This window comes from Cnephaeus nilssonii (assembly GCF_951640355.1).
Source record: "Cnephaeus nilssonii genome assembly, chromosome: X".
In the NCBI taxonomy this organism is placed as follows: Eukaryota; Metazoa; Chordata; class Mammalia; order Chiroptera; family Vespertilionidae; genus Cnephaeus; species Cnephaeus nilssonii.
In genome coordinates this window covers 73,035,288-73,058,824 of record NC_137071.1, presented here as the reverse complement: position 1 = coordinate 73,058,824, position 23,537 = coordinate 73,035,288, and the positions used below count along the sequence as shown (strand labels likewise).

Sequence of the window (23,537 nt, the reverse complement as noted above, 5' to 3'; positions counted from 1 at the left end):
GGGAAAAAAATCACATTTAAACCAAATGTTTGTACAAAACAGCCAGTTGAATGGCTTGTTTTATCCTGTTTTTATGTTATTAAACAATCTTTGTCATTACTCATGATCCTTGAGTAATTACTAAAGGGTCATCGTGGTCCCTTATGTGTTGCTTTTAAAGGTAAACAAAGTGTAAAACTATACTATTTTAATTTTATTTTGACTTATCCTTTGTTTAATTTCAGTTGTGTAGGGTAAGATCATTTCAAACTACCCCAAACAGGTCATCTTTTAGTTACCAGAACACAGATGGTACTTTGATGAATTTAATGGATTTGTAAATTTTAATTTTAAGCTCCTTTAATAAAATAGCGATAAATACAATCAAGGTTAAAAAGGCCCAATTCTCCCTTTCACCTCATGTTTTTCTTGAGTCTTTGCTGTATGTTAAGCACCAAATGAAGCACTTTGACGTATGGGGTAGCAAAGCTATAAAAAAAAATGAATCTCGAATCTGATTTTTTACTCATCCATATAGAATCAATTTTACTCCATTAGAAACTATTTTTTAATTAATTGACATAGTTGTGATGAACACAAGACATGACATGTAGTACTGTTTTCTGAAGCATCTCTGGCCTTTAATTCATTAGCTGCCTCCATTCATTTTTTTAAATTAAAAAGCAGCCATATTCAGTGGCTTTATTACCTCCAAGAACTGAGAATCCTCAAGGGTTAAAGTCCCTATAAATAAAAAAAGTGCTATTATGTTGGAAATCACAGTGTTGGGATAAGACTCAGTTAATAGACTTGCATTACTGGAGTCTTCAAATGCACTATTCCCTTTAAGAGTGATAAAGTTACTAATAGTGACTTCTACTCATGACCTACCCTATCCCCATGTTTTGGTAAAGAATCCCTAAGACAATGTTCTTTATGGACCTTGGAGCATCACTCTGTCCATTCTAATATCAATCTGTGATATTTTTGTTCCTTGGCTCATAACATTGTCTCTTAAAATAGCTAAAGTCTCTGAGACTTATATATCCAGTTGATTGTAATGGGGCACTTTGAATTTAGTCTCTAAAAGCCCAGACAAGCTTGTCATGTCTGAATAAACCAACTTCTGAATGCCTGGCCACACTTAACAAATTGGGACCACACCCAGCTAGCCCTACTGGGAAAGCTTGATGAACATCTCTCCAGAATGTTCCAAAACAATAAATATTCATGGCACCATGTCTTACTAGTAAATGCTTCTGCGACCTGCTGAGAGAAGTACTATGCTTTTCTGGCCCTAATTAAAGGGTTCAGCTTCCTTGACAACCTGCCAGGATTACTCCACCTCCTATTTTCCATCATCAGCCTACATTAAACTCTTTCTTAAATGCTAAGAAACTATAAATCTTTACTCCTTTCTTTGGATAAGGTTACCCTTTCAATAAGGTTCCTCCTCTTCTCCACAGGAATTCAGGACACTAGGGTGGGATGGGAAGGAAGTCAGCATTAAAACATGCATGAGTTTAACCCACATCCTGTGAATCTGTGTGTCTATGTAAAGTTCAACACATTTCGAAGAAAATTGATCAGTTTCTAATTCCACCACTATATCCAGAAAGATTTTAGCCAGATTAATAATATACCACTAGTTGGCCAAAGTTATTAATGGAACAATAGGCAGAACCCCTAACACCTTTTAATCAGTGTGTTATTATACATTTTAAATAAATTAATATTCCTTAAATGAGTCCTAATTCAGATGCATTGAGATAAGTATATTTCAAATAATGACATCAATCAATAATTCAATTTTTTTTATTTTTAGATGTTGAACAATGGTTCATTGAAGACTTTCTGATGAAACAATTAGCAGTCTCAAAGATTATTTCAATAATTTTTAAAGTTAGAGTACAGACTGAATACAAATCAATTTAAATAAGAACATTTTTGAAAAAGAATAGAAGAATACCTAAAAGTTCCCATTGAATTCATGTGGTATTATTCCTGGTTTTATGGGTACTATCTTAATTAAATAAGAGCTGGTAGAAAACAATTAGTGATTAATTTATATAGAAACTGGTAGCACTAAAAATGTTAAAATTTATGCATTCTAATGGTTTGTGTGTGTACATACATATGTAATTTCTGCTTTGCCTATTTTACTATCTTAATCATTATCCTTTCTTACTGTTTCCTCTGAGGATCTTACCTTTCTTCAACATACTTAATCAGAGCTTTTCTTGACAATCCTTTTCACATATCATTTCTAGTTTTCAAATATTTCCAATGATGCCTTTTATTTTAATAAAAGGGTTTTGATGAAAAATTAAAGTACACTGAAATAAAACTTTCTCTGTCCCAATACTACTCACAACCTACCACAACATTCATGCTTCAAAACACAGGGTAGGGAATTGGCTTATCAAGTACCCCCCACCACATTTCTGTGATAGGCCAGGACTTCCAGGTGCTGCTGCTAGAAGATAAGGTGTTGATATAATTTCTTCTATTACAGTGCACTGACTATGACATTTCATTGTCCCTTCACTTACTTGTTTTAGCTGGCATACGATATAAAAATTCCAGATAAATTAACATATAAATCAAAAATATTCATTACCTCTGAACCACTTTAAATATGTTCAGTCTTATTTGGCTATCCAACATTTCAATGTTTCTTCTTTATATATGATCACCTTGCTTTCTTCACTAACACCTTATCTTTAAAGCTCAGTTACCCATTTTGCAATCTCTCCAGCTTGTTTACTTTGGGACATTTCTGTATATGTAGCTCACTATTGTCTATGTGTATTAGAATAACAACCACAGAGTACAATGGGAGTTGACATCCTAAAATAGTTTACCCTCTTAATTCCTTAAAATATGATTTTAACATAAAACTTATTTTTGAAACTTAACTTTGAGTAAATATTTTGAAGAAAAATTAATTTCTAAAAGACTTGATTCTACATACTACTTAAATGAGAACATTTTCTGAAATTCAAACATAGCAAGCTCCATTTCTCAGTGATGAGGTACTTACACAAAGTTCCCCATGGCTTTTTAGATGTACAAATTTATGATAATGAAGACTACTTCTAAGGAAATAATTTGACATGAAATTTTTTTTTTCTTTTTAAACTACTGCATTTAAAAAGTTAGTTTAATTGTAAACACTCAAGAATAGACCAGTTTTAGGATCACATTATTGTATCACAGTAACAGAAATGTGAATCACATTTATTTTTTTAATTCGTGCATTCAGGTTCTCCAAAATTCTCACTATTGAGCTACTAAACTCTTGATATAAGTTGTTAGGAAAATACAAATCATCATTCCTGGTACTACGGTCCTAAGGAAATAACATGCTATCATGAAATCACATGTAGTCAGCTGCTTTTGTATTTTTGGTTAACAAGGTAGTTTAAAAATTATGATCCCACTAACACTGTCTTCAGATTTTAGAAGCAGGCTAGAGGAATTATACTGAGGTAAACTTTGTGGTAGTTCAGTTGCCTCTCTATTGCCCCAGAACTAACCATGGTATTGAGGATGGATATACAGAAATTTTGCTTTTCACCAGGTAGCAGTTACCATAGGTGACCAAAAATCACCTATTTATGGCATCTATAACATATATGGATGAAAAACTAGCATGATTTTCAGCACTCTAAATTTGTGGGTTTGGGTATCTGATCAAAGTTTTATTTTTTCAAAACATTTTCATTTTTTAACCTAAAACATTAAGTCCCTACATGTGGATTCATCACTTTAGATAAATTTCCAATTTTACAGAAATATAAATATAACAAAGACAAATTTTAGCAGCTAAAATTTTTGTTATATTTTTTAATAACCGAAGGGGAATTTTTATATAGTTTAATCTGGGGTTGGGAAAATATTTAATATCTGTTGGCCAGATAAGAATTTTGATAAATCAACCAATTGATCTTGGGGTTAGAATTTGACGCCTACATTAAAGCATTAAAAAATAAACTAATTCTACAGTACATGTGTATAGGAGCTCAGTCCTGTATCCAGGCATGCAGGTGTATTATTTGGTGGTTTTTAAAAGCTATTGCACATCGTTGTGGGTTCTGAGGAAAATAAAGCATCTGAGGTTTTCATCCTTTCTTCTTATCAGGAGAAAAACAGCTTAACATGCAGTAAAAAGAACACAACTGCTTTCTTACTGTGAGTTTAACTGCCATGGGACAATGAGAAAATGGGTGGTCTTTCCCCCCTTTATCACTGTAGTTTTCTCCAGGCATATAGATTGTTCAACCTTAGTCTGGTTTATAGCATAGTCCTTGTTAATTTCATTTCATAATCTAATCTTTAGTTCTTTATATGACTTTGCAAATTTCTATAAGGTTCATTTCTACTCTTACTTTTTTCTGAAAAAGCTCATTCAGTGCCAATTCTTTTGAAAACTACTTGAAATCTAACTCATTACAGGTTTCTTTACTCCATGTTATAAAATCTGAATATAGATACTGTCCAAACTGTCCAAAGAATAATGCTTGAATTCACAGTAACAAAAGTTACAAAGTTTGTGCAAAAGATATTGTACACCATTGGAGTACATAGAGCTTGCTATAGTTAATTTTATATATAAAGCTGCATATCTCATTAGAACTATTATGTGCTACATTAAAAGTAAAGTTTGTGATTTAACATTTTACTAATAATAAAACTGAATGCTAATTTAATCTCAGAAATTTTAAGATGCAAATTACATATTTATGATGTTTGTAAATGTTGTAATCAATCATCGTAATCTTTTAAACATCATAATTGCTTTGGAGCTCTTCAAGTTTTCCAAGGGTCATAAAGTAAACCCGGCTGTGGCGATTGCGCAAAGTAGAGGTAAAGAATAGCTTTAAAAAGAAAGAAAAACACCATCAGCAATTGTTTAGTACATTGTAACCTGATATTTCTTAGACACAATTATAATTTCAATTTATCTGCATCAATCACTTAAAATATTATGCTATACTGCTTTTCAGAATAGTTTTCTCAAATTAAAGACTAAGAATTTTAAAATAGAATGTAGTCTACATATATTTTAAAAAACAACCTTTTACCATCCTATATAATAAAAGCCTAATATGCTAAGTGTCCAGTCATCCATTCAACCAATCAAAGTGTAATATGCTAATGATATGCTAAGGCTGCTTAACCGCTCACTATGACATGCACTGACCACCAGGGGGCAGACACTCTGACCAATAGGTTAGCTTGCTGCTGGGGTTTGGCAGATCGAGACTGAGCGAGACAGGCCAGACAAGCCCTGGAGCCCTCCAGTGGTCCTTTCCTGGCTGGCCAACCTCCTGCATCCTTCCCCGGCCCCATCATGCACAGGTTGGGTCCCTCGACTTGGCCTGCACCTTCTTGCAATCCGGGCTGAGGGACCCTACCCTCTGAGTGCATGAATTTTGTGCACCAGGCCTCCAGTATTCTACAAAATGGCACTATGTTTAAACACAATTAGTTTTTGTGTAGGTGACAATTATCTGGTAAAGTTTTTGATTACTTTGGTTAACAATTATTTGCTTAAAAAAATCAACTTTTATTGTTGACTTTCCTTTTTTAAATATAAGGAAATAATTAAATTATTTTGATGTTGTTCACCATTGTTGCTGGTTTTTATGAAATTTTCTACTTGGTACAATTTTAATTTTCTCTGTCATGGAATGCACTGACATCAATAAATTGATATTATGAGCTAAACTGATTGGCTTAGAGAGAAACATATACCATAAATAAACATAATTAGAAAGGAGATGAAGAAACTAAGGCCCAGAAAGATAACTCAAACTTCAAGGTTCTTACACCTAGTCAGGCAGCAAAGCCAGTACTGCATCTTAAGTCTATCTGACTTCAAACACCAGTTCTTGCCATTATATTACTATATATTGAAAACTAGTACCTTTCCTCGAAGCACATTGCTTTACCTGGGCTGTTCTGATATTAAGTGGAATCTTCTGTAATCTCTTCTAAATGTGATTATTTCCTAGTCCTATTAGGATTATTTTTTCTCATTATTATTTCTCATAATATAAGGACTGTAATGATTTTAATCAATGCATTTTCCACCTAAACTGTCTGGGTTGATAAAATTGATTACATTACACTAATAGTCAAATTTCAATTTTATTTTTCTTTCTTGTAAAATGGACAAAATAATAGCCAATCTTGAAGATTAAATGTAGCTTTAAAAGTAGTAATTTCTTTAGTTAATTTTCATTGCTTTCTTTATTTTTTTCTTTAACTGGAGGATATATTACCTTGTCACCTCGGGTACACAGAAATCTCAGCTTCTTAATTGACCTGCGCTTCAGTTCACTTTCTAGAAGCCTTGATTGCAAAGAGCGAACTTCAATGGCCTTTTGACCCCATCCTGTGGTTCGCTGTGTACATTCATAAGCTACAATAAAAAATAAAAAAATATAAAAACACAAAATACTTCTAACAGAGATAGAAAATTATAACCACAGCCACTATTTGATTATTAAGGAGCTGATTATTACAGTTCAGGTAAACACTTTATTACCTCTTTCTATAGTCAGTCATTTGGCCATTATGCTGCTTAGCAATGGTGTTTAAACCAGCTATTTATTGTTAGCATAGTGATTAATGCTGAATAACTAGATCTCAATTAATTTTGCTACTCATATTCTCTAATATTACAGAAAAAAAGCTAAGGATTGATTCTACCCTGTTGATAGAAAGTCAAATCTACCCACAACCATTCTTCTTTTTACAATCTAGTTGAGGTACATTCCATAGGATTTGTAATTGTGTTCAAGTAACATACATGGAAAACTGACGAACTTTTCAAAATTAAAACTGTTAAAAATGACCTGCTCAAATAATGACTTTAGCAACTCTAATTTAGTTTAATGAATTACTATGTTATAAAGAGAACTAAAGCTAATTTGATACTGTTAATTCTTTTTCTTTCTCAGGAAATTTTTATAAAATTTCAATTTTTATAACCGGTTTTATTTTACTTGGTGACAATAAAGCTTATGACAATTGCTTTAAAGTAGAAAACCTAATTATGTAATAGCCATACTGTCAGCTGGTGCTGTAAGGTATTTTTGACACAGGGGGGCAGTATTATTGTCAAATGTTTAACTTTCAAGTTGATATTCTTTATGTACTTTATGGGGAGGCAAATTTCCCTAAATAAATATAATCCTGCACTTAAAACATCAACATTTTAAGTCAAGTTAAAATAGTTTAGAAAACACTAAAACAAGATTCCTTCATTTTCATATTAACATGATTAAAATTAGAATTCAATTCATTTTCTTCTATTATAAAGTCAATAAAATCTGAGTTGATATAATGATAACATAATTAAATTTTTCCTTTATCTGGCCGCATAAGTTCGAGGATAAGAATGGACCTAGAGAGTATTATGCAAAGTGAAGTGAGCCAGTCAGAGAAAGACAAATACCATATGATTTCACTTATATGTGGATTCTAATGAACAAAATAAACTGGTGAACAAAATAGAAACAGAATCATGGTTTTCAGAAGGGAGGGTGTTGGGGGGGGGGACTGAGTAAAAAATGGTGAAAGGATTAAACAAACTACCCCAAACCTCATTGAGAGACAACAGTATGGTCATTACCAGAGAGAAATGGGGTTGGGGAAGTAAGAGAGGGAAAATGGGGGAGAAATGGTAATGGAAAGAAACATGACATGGGAGGTGAACAAAGAATATACAGATAATGTATTATAGAATTGTACACCTTAAAACTATATAATTTTAGTAACCAATGTAACTCCAATAGATTCAATAAAAGAATAAACATTGAATAAATAAATGAATAAATAAATAAACCAAAATTTTACTGGCCTATACATAAGTATGTAAAATGCATAAAAAGATTCATGAAAAATTATTAAACTTTTATGAAACTGACTTCTCATAGGCAGTGTGAGCCATTTTGAATCTCTCAAATAAAACTTAGCAAGAATTTATTATTTCTTGCTTCCTTTTATATTACATTTCCAAATATTTATGCACATGAAATTGACATAATCTTCTAATTAAATTGCAACCATATTTTATTGAGACAATGGTCTCCTGAAAGGAGCTTTCACAAGCCCAATTTCAGACTAGAATTAAAATCACTCCAGATATAAGGAAAGTTATGTGAATACATAGCTTGAGTGATGGGAACAAGTATTAGTTTTTTTGTATATTCAGATTTGAATTTTTTCACCTATGTGAATACGTCATTAAAATTGAATTTTTGTCAACAACCACAGAGAGCAAAAATTTCTAAACTTAATGCACAGCTTACTTGCTGAGTCAAGTACACAGTTCATATGGCATTACATGATTTCCGACTTAATTTTGAAACACACTAATCTGCCACTTAACCTAGCTACTGAGTTAGCCTGCTTATGAGGTAGAATCTAATGATTTGGGTTGGAATGGTTAGTGATATTTGCTGTGATTGTTAAGCTTCTATATGTATTTGAATATCTAGAGAAATGATCTTATTATTTAACACATTTAGTATATCTCAAGAAAATGTAAAATTCAGATTGGGGAAATCTGGATCTAGGTTAGCTTTAAATAACAAAGCAGTTGTTTTTAGATAGAAAAAGAAATGATTTATTTCTTTAATATCAGTATTATACTGTAGTCTTCAGTATACCCTCAAAATGCCCTTAATACACAAACCAAAATATCATGTTCTTATAGTGCTATAATTTATTTTACATATAAAGAGATGATTTTCAAATTCTAACAACTAAAGTATCTTTTTTGTTTTAGGTCAGAAGCTGTCTTAAGGACAAGAGCTATACCAGATGACTTTTTAAGAACCCTTTGATTCTTATGATTGCCTAATGGCATATATACTAGAGGTTTGTTCCGTTACACATTTGAATGGAATTTTCTTATTTCAGTTTCTGATTATCAAATTGAACAAAAAGTACCAGTGTAATGGTTAGATAAAGATTCATTATTTTCAGTTTCCTTTGCCCTGGGTCTATTAATTATATTGTAAGCATTTACCTTCCATCACTTAAAATGGCTTTAAACCCTCTGTGGGTTCTTACCTGTTTGAAGCAATTGGAGGAGATTTTCAGGACAATCATTAACAATATGTACGAAAAATAAAGGATTCTGCAGACACCATGCAAAGTGCTATCATCCCATAATGAAAAAAAATGTGAATTAAAAAGCAGTTCTTTTAAACTGGTCTTTATAGCCACATGAGGATCACATTTAGCCCTTTAATAGAGATTTCAGAAGCTTCTGGCTTCTCTATTGACAAACTACCTTTCTCTATTTTTTTTCTATTTTTTTTCTCTCTCCCCCTCTCCCCTTCTTCATTTGCTTCTTTAAACTCCTTCCCCTTCCAGGAACATTTATCCTCCATCAGACCATTCTATTCTCTCTAATATTTTCACTGTTCATATACATTCTGTTTCCTATCTAGAATCACCTCTGTAGTCTCAGAGACATATACACAAATCTCAAATTATTCAGATTTCTCAGATCTGCAGTCCTGTATTGGTCAGTAAGAAAAAATATGCTGGACTGATGAAGATTAAAAGGCAGTTTTCTTTACTTTGCCATCTGGGTGGTACCTAATAGGCATTCCAGTAAGTCATATTTATCTCTTCGTAAATGAAGGATGATGAAATCTTAGTGACAACCAATATGTCACATATTCAGTGTGTATTTAATTCTTCATGAGACTATTACTCAATAAACAGAACACTATTGACTATATGAAATAGAAACATTTTTCTCTTCTTTTATGACTATTTGTCAGTATTCTCAGAAAAAGGTAAACCCCAAAGTAAATGTGATAGGATGAAACATTTTCAACATCTGTGTAAAATCTGCAAGCAAAGGGAGTTAAAATACAATTATACATCATTGCGGAAATAAATTCCTTTCTTATTTTACTTATAATATTATTGCAAATGAACAATTAAGCCAAAATCAGTCTCTCTGTTATAGGTTGTGGATTTATTAAGCATATAACAAACATACATCACCTCACTAAGGGAACAACTATGCAGTATCCTAAATTAACTCTATATGCTTTGAAAAAAAATGTGATATATCAGAAAATGGAAGCTTCTATGGCATCATGTGAAAGAGGAAAAATTTTATACCTACCTACTGAAGATGGTATATCTTTCCACACTTCAAGGATCTTCTTAAAGAGTTGTTCATTTGCTTCCATAGAAAGGGCTTCAGCATTGAAGGTGAGCATCATGCCAATTCCCAAAGAATCAGGTAAAATGATGATATTCTGTGGTATAATGATTTCCAGGGGCTGGAATTATGTTTCATAAGGATTTATATGTCCAAAAATTTGATCACTACTACTTTAATTGATACAGATTGGTTGAGCAATAAAGATTAAAAGGGGGCTCAAAGTGCAGGGAGGAAGACAAATTTTTATCTCAATATTAAACAGCATGTTATCCAACACTTAAAAAGAACCTTCCTTATGTCATAAAGTCATCTCTTTTTAATATTATTCTTTATATTTAAGAGAAATCTTTGTTTGAAAAAAGCAGAGATTTATTTCCAACATACAGAAATTCAATGAAATTTCACAAAGTATTATGAATAATGATAGAATCATTATTACTTGTTATGGAGTTGGATTTCAGGACATTAATTAATACTTTAGTAATTAATGCATGAATCAAGTAAAATACACAACAACTGATTATACACCAACTCATTCAAATCAGAAAAAAATAACTTAAAAATAGCTTGAACTTATAATATTTATAAGGGGCAGTTTTATAATATTCTTCACTGCTTGAAATATGTCATCCTTCCTTCACAAAAATGTAGGATTTATTTTCCAATTAATAAAATATTAAAATACCTTCAATACACAAATTCAGAGATGTATTAAGTGACAATATCAAATGATCAGAAATATCTAAGATTTTCTAAATTTCATGATGCGTAAAACAATGTGACAAAATTTACTTAAACTACAGACATTGTTATGTTGATAGTATTTTCCTGAGAAATGAACAATTACATTCCTCTATCATTTCTCCATATTAGTAAAATTAAAGAAAGAAAGCTCAGAAATTATACTTGCCAAACCCAGTGTGCTCAGGCCAAGTGCTTGAGGCCATGTCTCAGCAACAACAATCCTTAAAACCAAAATGGGGACCCAGAGTCGAAAAGCAATTTTTATGCGTTCCCTGGGCACTAGCATGAGCAATTGAATCAGAAAATAGATGAAGGAAGAGAGAAAAAGAAATTGCAAGAAAGAACTTTGCCTCAAGAAAATTTGTTTCGAATAAAGGTGGACTGCTGTAAATCCAGACAGCCTGAGAGGTAGTTCTCTTGCTTCTCAGATAGTTCTTAAAGTAACCACATATTCTTTAGTACACATGGCTTCCTTGTAGCATTATAGCATTTGTAATCTAGCACTCTTGAAAAAAAATATTATTTTTAGTACATGCTGTTTCAGAAAACACTCTCCCCAACCTTATATTAGAGACCTTTCTCATTTAATGGGCCAAGACACTAGGGTGCTTAGCTAAAAATACTATTTTTGAATATACTTGAGATATCCTAATTAGGTCAGAAAAGTGTTGTTTTTTTTTTAAACTCATCTTCTCTCCTTGCTTCTACAATAATTACCTGATTGCTTTCAAAAGCAAATAATTCTCCTTGCTTAATAGTCAAGTGGAACTTGGGTTTAATCTCCTTGAACTCTTTGAAATACTGTAAGTGTAAACTTGGACAAGTGCTTCAATGTTCAATACTGTACTAGCTTCAAAATAACACTATCTGACATGACATTTAAAAATAAGATGCAGCCGGGACCGGTTTGGCTCAGTGGATAGAGCGTCGACCTGCGGACTCAAGGGTCCCAGGTTCGATTCCAGTCAAGGGCATGTACCTTGGTTGCGGGCACATCCCCAGTGGGGGGTGTGCAGGAGGCAGCTGATCGGTGTTTCTCTCTCATCGATGTTTCTAGCTCTCTATACCTCTCCCTTCCTCTCTGTAAAAAAAAAATCAATAAAATATATTTTAAAAAATAAATAAAAATAAGATGCAGGAAGCTATGGGAGATACCCCAACCTAAGAGTACTATAATATTTAAATAAAAATGAACTTGCACTTGCACTGATATTTAAGTGGCTTTAGCATGGCTTGGTTCAGTATTTTCCATATTATAAACAGGGTGATTTCTACATAATCATAGATGACTACTGAGTGATCAGTTAATTATATTGTTCATATGACCAAACTTTTAACAATGTCTCTACTAATGATCTATGTGATTTTTTAGAGATGTATGAAATAATCCTGAATGTTATGCAAAATATCAGATTACTACAGTGATTTAAAAGTACGGAAAGTATTCTCTTGGACTTTTGTATAATGTTAAATTGCTAAAATTTTACTTGTTGACAAACTGGGGAATTAAGAAAAGGTGAAGCAGATTTGTTGGTTCAGCCCTTCCTTTTTCAGTAGGACAAATATCATTGCTATCAACAAATTTGAGACACAACATAATTATATTTTGTATAGCATGCTTGTGGAGGGCTATTATGTTATGTTTAGATTTTTATATAAATAATGTATATAGTGTTTTTACAACTCCCCATTTCTTTGATGTGTCATATTTTTATTATTTACAATTATTTAAGAGTTGAGGTGAATTAGATTTTTAAATGCTGAATCCTTTGATCAGAAATTTTAACTATAATTGATGCTACAAGAGAAGTTTTTATGATAATTTTTATATATCACAGTTAAAGTACTACAATCTGAATAAAGAAGGGTGATATACATAATACTGTTGCAATACTGGTGGTGTATTTTTTAGAGACTCTTTTAATGCATTATGGGTTGCAGAAAGACTGAAGTAAGGAATGCAAACTCATATACCTGTTAGTGCCAGTTATTATAAATACATAAAAATAAATGGATAGAGAATGTATAGCATTTATTCCATCTAAAAGGAGGCAGGCACAAATAATTTCCAATAGATAATGATTAGATAGTAATGTGGGTCTAATGTAGTCAGATCTTTTGGTTTATCAATAGAAGTCCAAATTTTTAAGTGTAAACTCTGTTCATTTAAAAAAAAACATAAAACATTGTGCTAGACAAACACTATTTGTCTATAGAACAGATTTAGTTATCTGGACTAAGAAACCATCAGTGATTTTTGTTTATACATTACTACTTCCTGGCACTCTATACTTACTTTTGAGGTCTCAATTCCAGTATAGATATTGATAATCATATTTTTATTTCTTTAAGAGTTTGACAGTTGTGAAAAACTCAAATTGTGATAAACAATACTTTTCAAGGATCTTACATTATTTGGCAGGGTCACATCAGACATAACCTCAGATTCTGCATCAATGATGTGATATCCATTTGCTGAGCTGAAGAAAATCTTTAGTCTTTTTTCAGAACCAATAGCCAGGTCAACTGTTATTGGCTTATGACCAAGTGTTGGAAATACCTGTAGATACAAAAGCAAATATGGCCAAAAGGCCAAAAATGACACTCTAAGGCAAAAATTTCCCTGCCCTTTGCTTAACAGGTTTATAAAACCAAGGTGATTGTAAAAAAAAATCACATAATGTATTTAGAGACCTCTGTATTGTAACTTTTATTAGATCTGGTACTACAATCAGAACATAATTATATTTAATCTTAAATATTGAGTTTCCCTTTGAAGGTCAAGTCTTTAATAATCATAAGAGACTTGTAGGACTCTGAACTCTGTTTTCTGTCTTTAAATTCCTTGCCTTGAGCTTTAGCAAATGAAGGAGCTCATCTGGTCTCTTAAAATGGTTCGCTGGATCAGCTGCCTGCATTTTTGCCAGAATTCGTATACAGGCTTCATAGGACATGTAGTCTCCTTTGGAGTCTGCTGATTGATCAATGCATACTTGGTAGGGAATGAAAAAGGCCAGACATGTTAACCTACCATAAACTGGATGTACTCTAGGCTCCTATGGTTGCTAGTTCAATGAAATAAAAAGCCAAACTGGATTTATCACCAAGTTCAGGTCACAGTGGAGGACTGGGCACCACTGGATTCGGGTTGAAGCATTGGAATGAGGACTTGAACTAGGAACTGTGTAACAGGCTAGACAGACTGTTGGTACTTATCTTCTTTGCTTTCTAGCTCCATACCAGGCAGCTCTGACCAATCAGTAGACACCCAAGAACAAATCCACATCCAAATACTGACAGCCAAACCAAAGCCCAGTTTAGGGAGATCAGATCAGGGATGTGACTTTGGAAGGGCAGGCCCAGACTGTCTGTATAGTGTTCTATATTACTTATAAAAGAATATATTTATTTTGCAAATAGACATTGAGGGGCAGTCATAAAAATTAGCTTATCTTTATTGTATACATGTGATTTGTGATAAGTTTTGTCCTACAAAATATATCATGTGAAGAGATCCTGACCTAATATACAAAAGTATTTCATAAATACCTGGATGAGGTCTATCATGATGTAAAAAAATTGTAGATGGACCAACTTGCTCAAAAATATCTGGAACATTTGCTAAATATATAGATTTCCAGACCCCACTTTAGACCTACTAATTGGCCTGGGGTTGTGTCTGAGATCTAAACTTTTAGCAAATGCGCCGGACAATTCTGACATACACCCTAGATTAAGACTTTATATAATACTGCTAATTTATTAATCAGTCCTCAATACTATAGACTAAGTATAAAATAATCCTATTTAAGTAGAATTCTGGAGCATTATAAAAAGACATTATAGATAAAAGGAGTCCCCAGTTTATAAAATTAGATTAAAAACTCAAAAGAACTGTTGGCCCAGAAAGAAACTCACTACAGACAGATTCATTTGCCTGTCACCATAATCATTATTGCTTGTCTCATTTTCGGTTCTTATAAGTGTATTTCTAATAGCACATGATATCACTCATCTAGGGGAAATAATGAACAACATAGACTGATGAACAAGAACAGACCCAGAAACAAGGAGGCATGAATCAGACTGTTGGGCCTCAGAGGGAGGGTAGGGGAGGGTGTGGGTAAAGGGGAGAGATCAACCAACGGACTTGTGTGCAAGCATATGAGCCTAACCAGCAGTTAAGGACAACAGGGGGGTGGGGGCATGTGTGGGGAGGGGTGTGGGATGGGAATGGGAGGATGAGGACAAATATGTGATACCTTAATCAATCAAGAAATTAAAAAAAAAACACACTCATCTGCAACCTAATTGTTTGGGATGCGAAATGGTTACCTTAAGAGGGCATGAGTGGGGGGGTTAGGGGGTAATGGGGAGGTAAGGACACATGTGTAATACCTTAATCAATAGAAAGAAAGAAGAAAGAAAGAAAGAAAGAAAGAAAGAAAGAAAGAAGAAGAAAGAAAGAAAGAAAGAAAGAAAGAAAGAAAGAAAGAAAGAAAGAAAGAAAGAAGAAAAAGAGGCTAATCAATAGAAGTTCAGTTAAATCATATAAAAATAGAAATAGTACTGGTAATCAAAATAAGCCTAAGCACCATTCATTGCAATATTTCTAGAGAGAAATGTATTTGGAGTTTCAGCCTGGAAGGCATATAGACCCACATTTCTCTTCCCATCCCTATCTATTGTAGCCGTGGTAATTAAAGTAAAGGCTTTCTCTTCCTTCATCCCTCTACCATTGGATTCCACCCTCTAATATTGCCAAGCCTTGTCTTCTTCTCCATTTGCTCTCCACCCTACACTAAAATTGGACAGGGACTTTCTCCATTTCAAGTCATTGGGATGGCATACAAAGCCTGTGTTGGGGCTCTAGAAGAGAAGGTCTTTATGTGACTGCAGGAAATTGGGAGTGAGGAGATGGTGGTGAGGTCCTCTAATGGTAGGTATCAGGGATTTCCCTCCACTTTGCTTTGGTGCCTGTGAATTGTCTAAAAATGGTTAAATGATAATGATTGACATGGTATATCCAAATTAAAATAACTAGAAGAATGGTATATATTTCTGCTACTATATTCTAAAATATATTTTTCTATTTACAATTTTTCAAAAGAAAAACATTATCAAAAGAAAAGGTGACCACTCACTTTAATAGCAGTGCTTTCATCAAAGGACTTCGGTGCCCATGCATAAAGGTGAATTGATGATTTCAAAGCAATTGCAATATATGTTGTTTCTTCATGTTGGACTACAATGATAAAATACAAAGAAGTAACAATGCCACAGAGTTAACAAGAACACTCAAGTAAGTATTTATATTTGTTATTGAAAATGCTAAAATCACAATGTAAGACCACAGATCATATATTTTTAGAAAAGTTATCTGGTTACAATTTGTTGCTCCCCCCACCAAGGCAACAAAATCATTGTGTAATTTAATGGAGTGTAAGCATTAGCCTTCAAAAGCACTCTAAATTGTACACTGCAAACTACAGAACAGTGTTCAAAGAAATTAAAGAAGCCCTAAATAAACGGGAAGACTTCTTTTGTTTATGCATGGGTAGACTTAATGTTGTTAAGAGAGCAATACTCCCCAAAGTGATCTACATATTAAAAGCAATCTCTCTTGAAATCCTAATGACTTTTTATGCAGAAATGCTAATGCTGGTTCTAAAATTCACATGGAATTGAAAGAGGCCAACATAGCCAAAACAATCTTGATAAAGAAGAAAAAGTTTGGGAACTCATACTTCCCAATTTCAAACTTACTACAAGCTACACTAATTAAAACAGCGTAGTATTAGCATAAAGATAGGCATATAGATCAATGGAGAATTATTTGGAATCTACAAATAAATCAATACACCTTTGGCCAATGATGTCAAGACCATTCAATTAGGAAAGAATAGACTTTTCAATAAATGCTACTGGGAGAATTGAATATCCACATACAAAAGAGTTGGGTTAAAGTATCTTTAAAGTTGTTCATATGGAAAATAATACAATTACTAATAAATAATAATACAAGAATAAACTCTGTATACTCACAACTGTAAACCTACTTTTGCCTCAACTATAGAATGCATGCTAAAAGGTGAGCAACACAGAAAAGGACTAAAAAGAATAAAAATAAATCATAATGAATGGCAATGTTCTCAAATGGAATGCTAAAATTTTGAATACAGAAAACAAAATAGATTTTTCTGAATTGAAATATGTGCAATAAGTGATTAAACAGCAACCCCCCCCATAAAAAACACACAAAAAAACCCCACCACACCAACAGGATGAATGAACCTTGAAAATATAAGTGACAGAAGCCTCTCATAAAAAAACCACATAATGTATGATTGCATTTAAATAAGTTGTCCAGAATAGACAAATTTATAGCAAAATAAAGTAGATAAGTGGTTAATGTGAACCCTGAGAAAGAAGATACCTACCAAGAAAGGCTCCTAGTGGCTAACTTGGCTCAAATTTAAAAACAGAGTCTAGTAGCTGTTTCTAAATAAGAGTATTCCGCACAAAGTGCACTTCAGGAAGAAGCCTACAATGAACTGCCTAACTGCAGTGTGTTCCTGACAGCTGAACCAGCCCTTATAAAGAAATTTATGGAATTTGTATTTCATTCAATAGGACTGAGGCTTTCTCCATCCAATTGGAGTTGCACAGCTATATCCATATTAGCATTTTTCACCAACCAATCAGAGTGGGCCCAATTGACCAATCAGGATATTGCCTTTGGGCCCAAAATGATAGGATTTTAAGTGCTAATTTGCATGTGGATGGACAAATCTTGGACCAGGTGTGGGGACTTCTGTCTATATAAGTCAGCCCTCCTTTCCTTTGGATAGCGCACTTTCACTTTTCATTGAAGGTTAAAGACCACATTTCCCTAGATGGAGCTGAAACACCTAAGACCAGGTGGAGAGATCAGAGTATATCTGTCTAGCCTGAAAGGGAACTAACCCCAGGGCTGTCCCTCCCAGGGCTGTATTGCTCAATGCCTCTCCCCAAGGCCTCCTTACAGCCATGCTGTTTCACAGCCATTATGCTTCATAATTGAGCTGTAATACAATTGAGCTGTTCCACAGCTGTGCTAGCCATAACTTATCACAATTGGCTGTATGCACTGAATAAAGTTTCGTTTTTCACTGCATCCCAAAATGGGAATGCCTGTTGGCATTTAACTGGAGCCAAGGACCATCAGGCAACATTACCTAGGATTGTGAGGAGAATAATGTGAATATAAGACTAATTGAATGTGGAGAGGCTGCTAATGGCTATGGGGTTTTATTTGGGGTGGACAATGAAAATTAGATTACGGTGATGGTTATTACACAACTCTATAAGTATACTAAAATTGTATACTTTTAAATAGGTATACTTTATGGTATGTGAATTATTTCAATAGCTTTTTAAAGAAAATAAATATAGAAAAAATATGCTTGTTCTCAGCTAGACCTTTTGGCTCTTGTAGGATATGTTGTCCTACCTGTTAGATTTATACTTTGTGCTCTTACTTGGCAGTGATATTACTTCTGTCCTCTCTAGCCAGACTTCATCTGAGACCAATATATAATAGGGTCTCTCTCTCTCTCTCTCTCTCTCTCTCTCTCTCTCTCTCTCTCTCTCACACACACACACACACACACACACACACACACACATTCTTTTTCTTTTGCACTGTTCCCAAGATGGTCAAAGAAGTATGATTAATAACCCCCAACAAGCAAAAGAAATCTACTGCTCCATCTGTCAGTAGGGCAAATGTTTTTGTTTTTCATAAGAACTGGGTTGGGTTAGAATGGGATCAGCCAGAAAAACTAGACTTAGCTAGTCCTTCTGCATACCAAGAGCCCAAATTTGCAAGATGGTTGGTTAACTCTCTCTCTCTTTTTAAAAAAATATGTATTTTTATTGATTTCAGAGAGGAAGAAAGAGGGAGAGAGAGATAAAAACATCAATGATGAGAGAGAATCATCGATCTGCTGCCTCCTGCATGCCCCACACTGGGGATCAAGCCCGCAACTTGGGTATGTGCCCTAATCTGGAATCAAACCTCAACCTTCTGATTCACAGATTGGCACTCAACCACTGAGCCATGCCAGTTGGGAAACTCTCTCTTATTGAACTAAAATATTTACAAGTAGGTATTAAGCAGTTCAATGTAAACTTCTGGGTTAATATTGGGGATGTCATTCACCTCTGGTTACAAAATTTACATAATATACTCTGAAGAAAAGTAGTGATACATAAAACTAGAAGAGCCTGGTTAGTGTAGCTCAGTGGTTGAGCACTGACCCATAAATCAGGAGGTCACACTTTGATTCTGGTCAGGGCACATGCCTGGGTTATGGGCTCAATCCCTAGTCAGGGACATGCAGAAGGCAGCTGATCAGTGATTCTCTATTATCATTGATGCTCCTATTCCTCTCTCCCTTTCCCTTTCTCTCTCTGAAATAAATAAAAAAAACATTAAAAAAGATAAAACTAGAAGAAGAAAGTAATGTATTTATTTAATGCCCAATTCAGGTACTCGTTTCTCTCTTCAATGATGTATGTGTATATATATACACATATATGTAAATCTATTCTGGGAAAACCTCTTTATATGTGGAGCAGAAATGGTTAGTCAGGATAGAAATATTCTGATGCAACTCATACTAGGTGATCCCACCTTTCTCTTATTTATGTCACTAGTTCTGCCTAAAGGGGAATTAGTGAAGAGGAAAGAAGGAAATTAAGGCTGAGAGTGGAGGAAATTTGCTTTAGAAACAACAAAATGAGATAACATTACTTCCCAGTTGTTGACAGATTGAGAGTAGGATTTTGAGACCCTGGAGTTGTTACTCCATTCACAGTGAATGATTTTGAAGAGGCAGGGATATGAAAACATTCTAATCAGACAGGAAATATTTCGCAATCATATTCATGAATCTCAACAGTGGGAGCAAGAGCCAGCAGACCATAGGAGACTTTTTCTTTTGACTTATTGTAAATTTTCCTCATCAGTGTTAAAAGGGATTTGCTAACCTATACTAATAAAAGCCTAGGTGGCCCTCGCATGTGATGTCATCACAAGATAGCCACCACAAGATGGCTGCCACAAGATGGCCACCACAAGATGGCCACCACAAAAATGGCCACCAGAAGAGGGCCGCCACAAGAGGGCTGCCACAAAGATGTCCACCACAAGATGGCCATGCACACAGTGGAGCCGGGGCCCGGAGGAGGAAGCAGGTGGCGGCAGGGGAGGGTGGTTATGGGTGATCAGCCCAGCATTGGAGGGCAGTTGGGGGTGATCAGGCTGGCAGGGGAGGGCAGTTACGGGCAATCAAGCCAGCAGGGGAGCAGTTAGGAGGCGAACAGGCTGGCAGGCAGAAGCAGTTAGGGGCAATCAGGCAGGCAAGCAGTTAGGAGCCAGTGGTCACAGATTGTGAGAGGGATGTCCGACTGACAATTTAGGCCCCATCCCGGAAGTTGGACACCCCCCTAAGCGTCCCAGATTGGAGAGGGTGCAGGCCGGGCTGAGGGACACCCCCCTCCCATGCACAAATTTCATTAACCAGGCCTCTAGTTAAAAATAAAAGGAATTATTATGTGATTCTATTTTATTGCTATTTAGAGGATAGTGTCATATAAATAATCTTATGTGTTATTGAAGAAACACTAAAGCATTATATAGTTGAAGTTATATAGAAACAGGAAAATAATAGTTTATATGGAGTAATTAGAATGACTGAGAAGGGAAGAAAGGTGAGAAAGTAAACCAAATTTAACTTCAATAGCTATTTCAGTCAATTTATATTTTTTCAATAACAGCCATAATTGTGGCATAAAAATTCTGGAAAATGTGGCAATGAAATGCACTCATTTTTGTATATGAAATTGAAACTTTGCCCTTTCTCTGCCTTTCATAACAATGTACTTCACCAAGTAAAGGGAATAAAATTTTGTATACCTATAGTAAATATGAAATGGGACTTACGAACACTGAAGTGTTCACAGCCTGTCAACTTATCAATAGCTTTGCAGGCTTCCTCTGTCTTTAGCATTTCCACTTGTCTTCTTTTACTTTCTGGATCATCATTCAAAATCTTGTTCCTCAGCCAGGTCAGATGATACACCCGAAGTCTGTTTTTATGGCCTGACAGATTAAAGTACAATGCAGTGTTTCAATCTATTTTCTTCATATACTAAAAGAATAAAAAAGTAAAGGCATTTTGCCTTTGTAACCAAATGTTTTCATTAAGGTAAAAAGCACTTTTAAAAAACTACACTGCATCAGTCTTCCCTTCGGAGTTTGTAAATGTGATAGCGATGTTTCTCACTTCCACAAGATAGTAAAAGTGTCTACCAGCTACCTATGTGCCTGTCTGAAGTGAATGTAAAATATTTATTTGGGGCAGGTTAAGCCTGCCACTGTGCAGGCAACAGAATTACCATCCATTCATTTGTATCTTGGCTTTCATCTAAGTCATGATCCTTCTAGGATTCAAAGATGGAGAAACTGTCCCTGGTGTTGGGTATGAATGAGAGGGATGCCTAATGTATTCACTGTTAGACATTCAGGGACAGTGGGATGGATCTCTCTGTGCTCTTTAATTTTGGAATACTTACAAAATAGTTGAATGGTTTTATTATTTTTTTTCTCAACCCAATTTATTTTTAATATTAATTTTCTAATTATAAATCCCATCAACATTTTATAATTCCTTCAGGAAAACTTGGCCATTAAAATTTCATGTTTCTTTTTAGTGACTTTATATTCATTTTAGGGTTTATGATTAAAAGATTTCTAGGCCCAATAATATGATTCTTATTTATGAGATAAATCTTAAATATAGCTTTATGTGATACTTTAAAAAGCAGTGTTAGAATTCAGACATCCATGTCTGTTGCCATTCTATTCTTAAATGGTAAAATAAATGTGTGCTCTAAACTACTAGGCATATTTTTACACTGATGTTCTCTATACTATCTGAGGCAAAAATAATCCACATTTGAAAAAATCTTAAGCATTAAAAATGGCACATTTAGGTTAGAGAAAGCTGAATAAAAAGTAAAGCACTGTGTTATCCAGCCACCCAAGTATTTTCAAATGTTGTTAAATGTTGCTTTTATGTACATCAAGCAGTTATAAATGGATGACTGTATAACATGATAAAAATTGTGAAGTTTTAGCATCTATATAGGATTTTTTTCTCTTACTAAAACTTGAAGCAAAGTTAATAATATTTAAGACTATAGATAAACATTAATCAATGTACAATATGGCTATTAGGTATAGACTGGGAGTATATAAACATATCTAAATGACTGTATTTAGCATAATTTTATTCTATACTCAAACCATTTTTAAAATTTTTCTGTCCTTTTGTCTGCCATCTTTGGCCTATAGTCAATTTTAATGCTAACATTACTAACATCCATATACTTGGTCTCTCATACTGAAAGGTTCAAGCTCAGACTGACCAAAGCTAAGAAATTCAACTACTATATGGAAAGAGTGGAGAGGTCTTAGAGCAGTGGTTCTCAACCTTTCTAATGCCGTGACCCTTTAATACAGTTCCTCATGTTGTGATGACCCCCAACCATAAAATTATTTTCGTTGCTACTTCATAACGGTAATTTTGCTACTGTTATGAATCGTAATGTAAATATCTGTGTGTTCCGATGGTCTTAGGCGACCCTGCTAGCGGTTCTCAACCTGTGGGTCTTAGGCTCTACAGCAGCGGTTCTCAACCTGTGGGTCGCGACCCACAGGTTGAGAACTGCTAGCAGGGTTGCCTAAGACCATCAGAAAACACAGATATTTACATTATGATTCATAACAGTAGCAAAATTACAGTTATGAAGTAGCAACGAAAATAATTTTATGGTTGGGGGTCATCACAACATGAGGAACTGTATTAAAAGGTCACGGCATTAGAAAGGTTGAGAACCACTGCCTTAGAGAATCCAGTCTTGTTACTAACCCTATCCATAGGCTTTTATGATAAGTTTGTGTCAGGGACAACACAGTATAATTTTTATCTAATTATTTACTTCATTCTTTGTTTCTTCAGATACATCACAAGGAAGGTATATAGTGGATATTAGTGTGGTCATGTGTGCATGGGTGGGTGAAATTGTGAGTTGTAAAGTAGTATGTGGATACTCAGAAAAGACCTGAGTGCAGGCCAGATGACTCAGTTGGTTAGAGCATCATCCTGGCATACACCAAAGTTTGCGGGTTCAATCTTTGGTCAGGGCGAGTAAATGAGACAACTGATTGATATGTCTCTCTCACATTGATGCCTCTCTCTCTCTCCCTCTCTCTTTCTCTCTCTCTCCCCCTCTTGCTCTAAAATAATTAATAAAACACATGGCTTTTCTTATAATTGACCTAGGTTGGGTGTATTGCAATCAAATGTACAGATAACAAAGGAAAGTCAGAAGTTAGTTTAAGTTATAAATAGGTTTAAAAAATACTAGTTGGAAAGTCTGGTGTCCCAAATAAATGTGATATTTAAAGTGCTTTCCTATGAACACCTTCTCCTGAGAAATTCTTTAGCCCAGTTTGAAACCTAATTAATCTGTATAATTACTCAGCTAATTTTAGTTC

At 34.3% G+C, this 23,537-nt stretch overlaps 1 protein-coding gene across 1 annotated transcript in view; it reads right to left on the bottom strand.

Annotated features, from left to right (window-relative positions):
* Positions 1 to 4,763: 4,763 nt before the first annotated feature.
* NRK (Nik related kinase) overlaps positions 4,764 to 23,537 on the bottom strand; it is a gene marked incomplete at both ends in the record, with an annotated part of 210,912 nt that continues 192,138 nt past the window's right edge. Inside the window, 7 exons of the mRNA XM_079765591.1 lie at positions 4,764 to 4,859; positions 6,270 to 6,409; positions 10,145 to 10,304; positions 13,341 to 13,490; positions 13,780 to 13,922; positions 16,071 to 16,175; positions 20,919 to 21,077. Of these exons, the coding sequence (XP_079621717.1) occupies positions 4,764 to 4,859; positions 6,270 to 6,409; positions 10,145 to 10,304; positions 13,341 to 13,490; positions 13,780 to 13,922; positions 16,071 to 16,175; positions 20,919 to 21,077 (953 nt within the window). The remainder of the gene's footprint in view (positions 4,860 to 6,269; positions 6,410 to 10,144; positions 10,305 to 13,340; positions 13,491 to 13,779; positions 13,923 to 16,070; positions 16,176 to 20,918; positions 21,078 to 23,537) is intronic.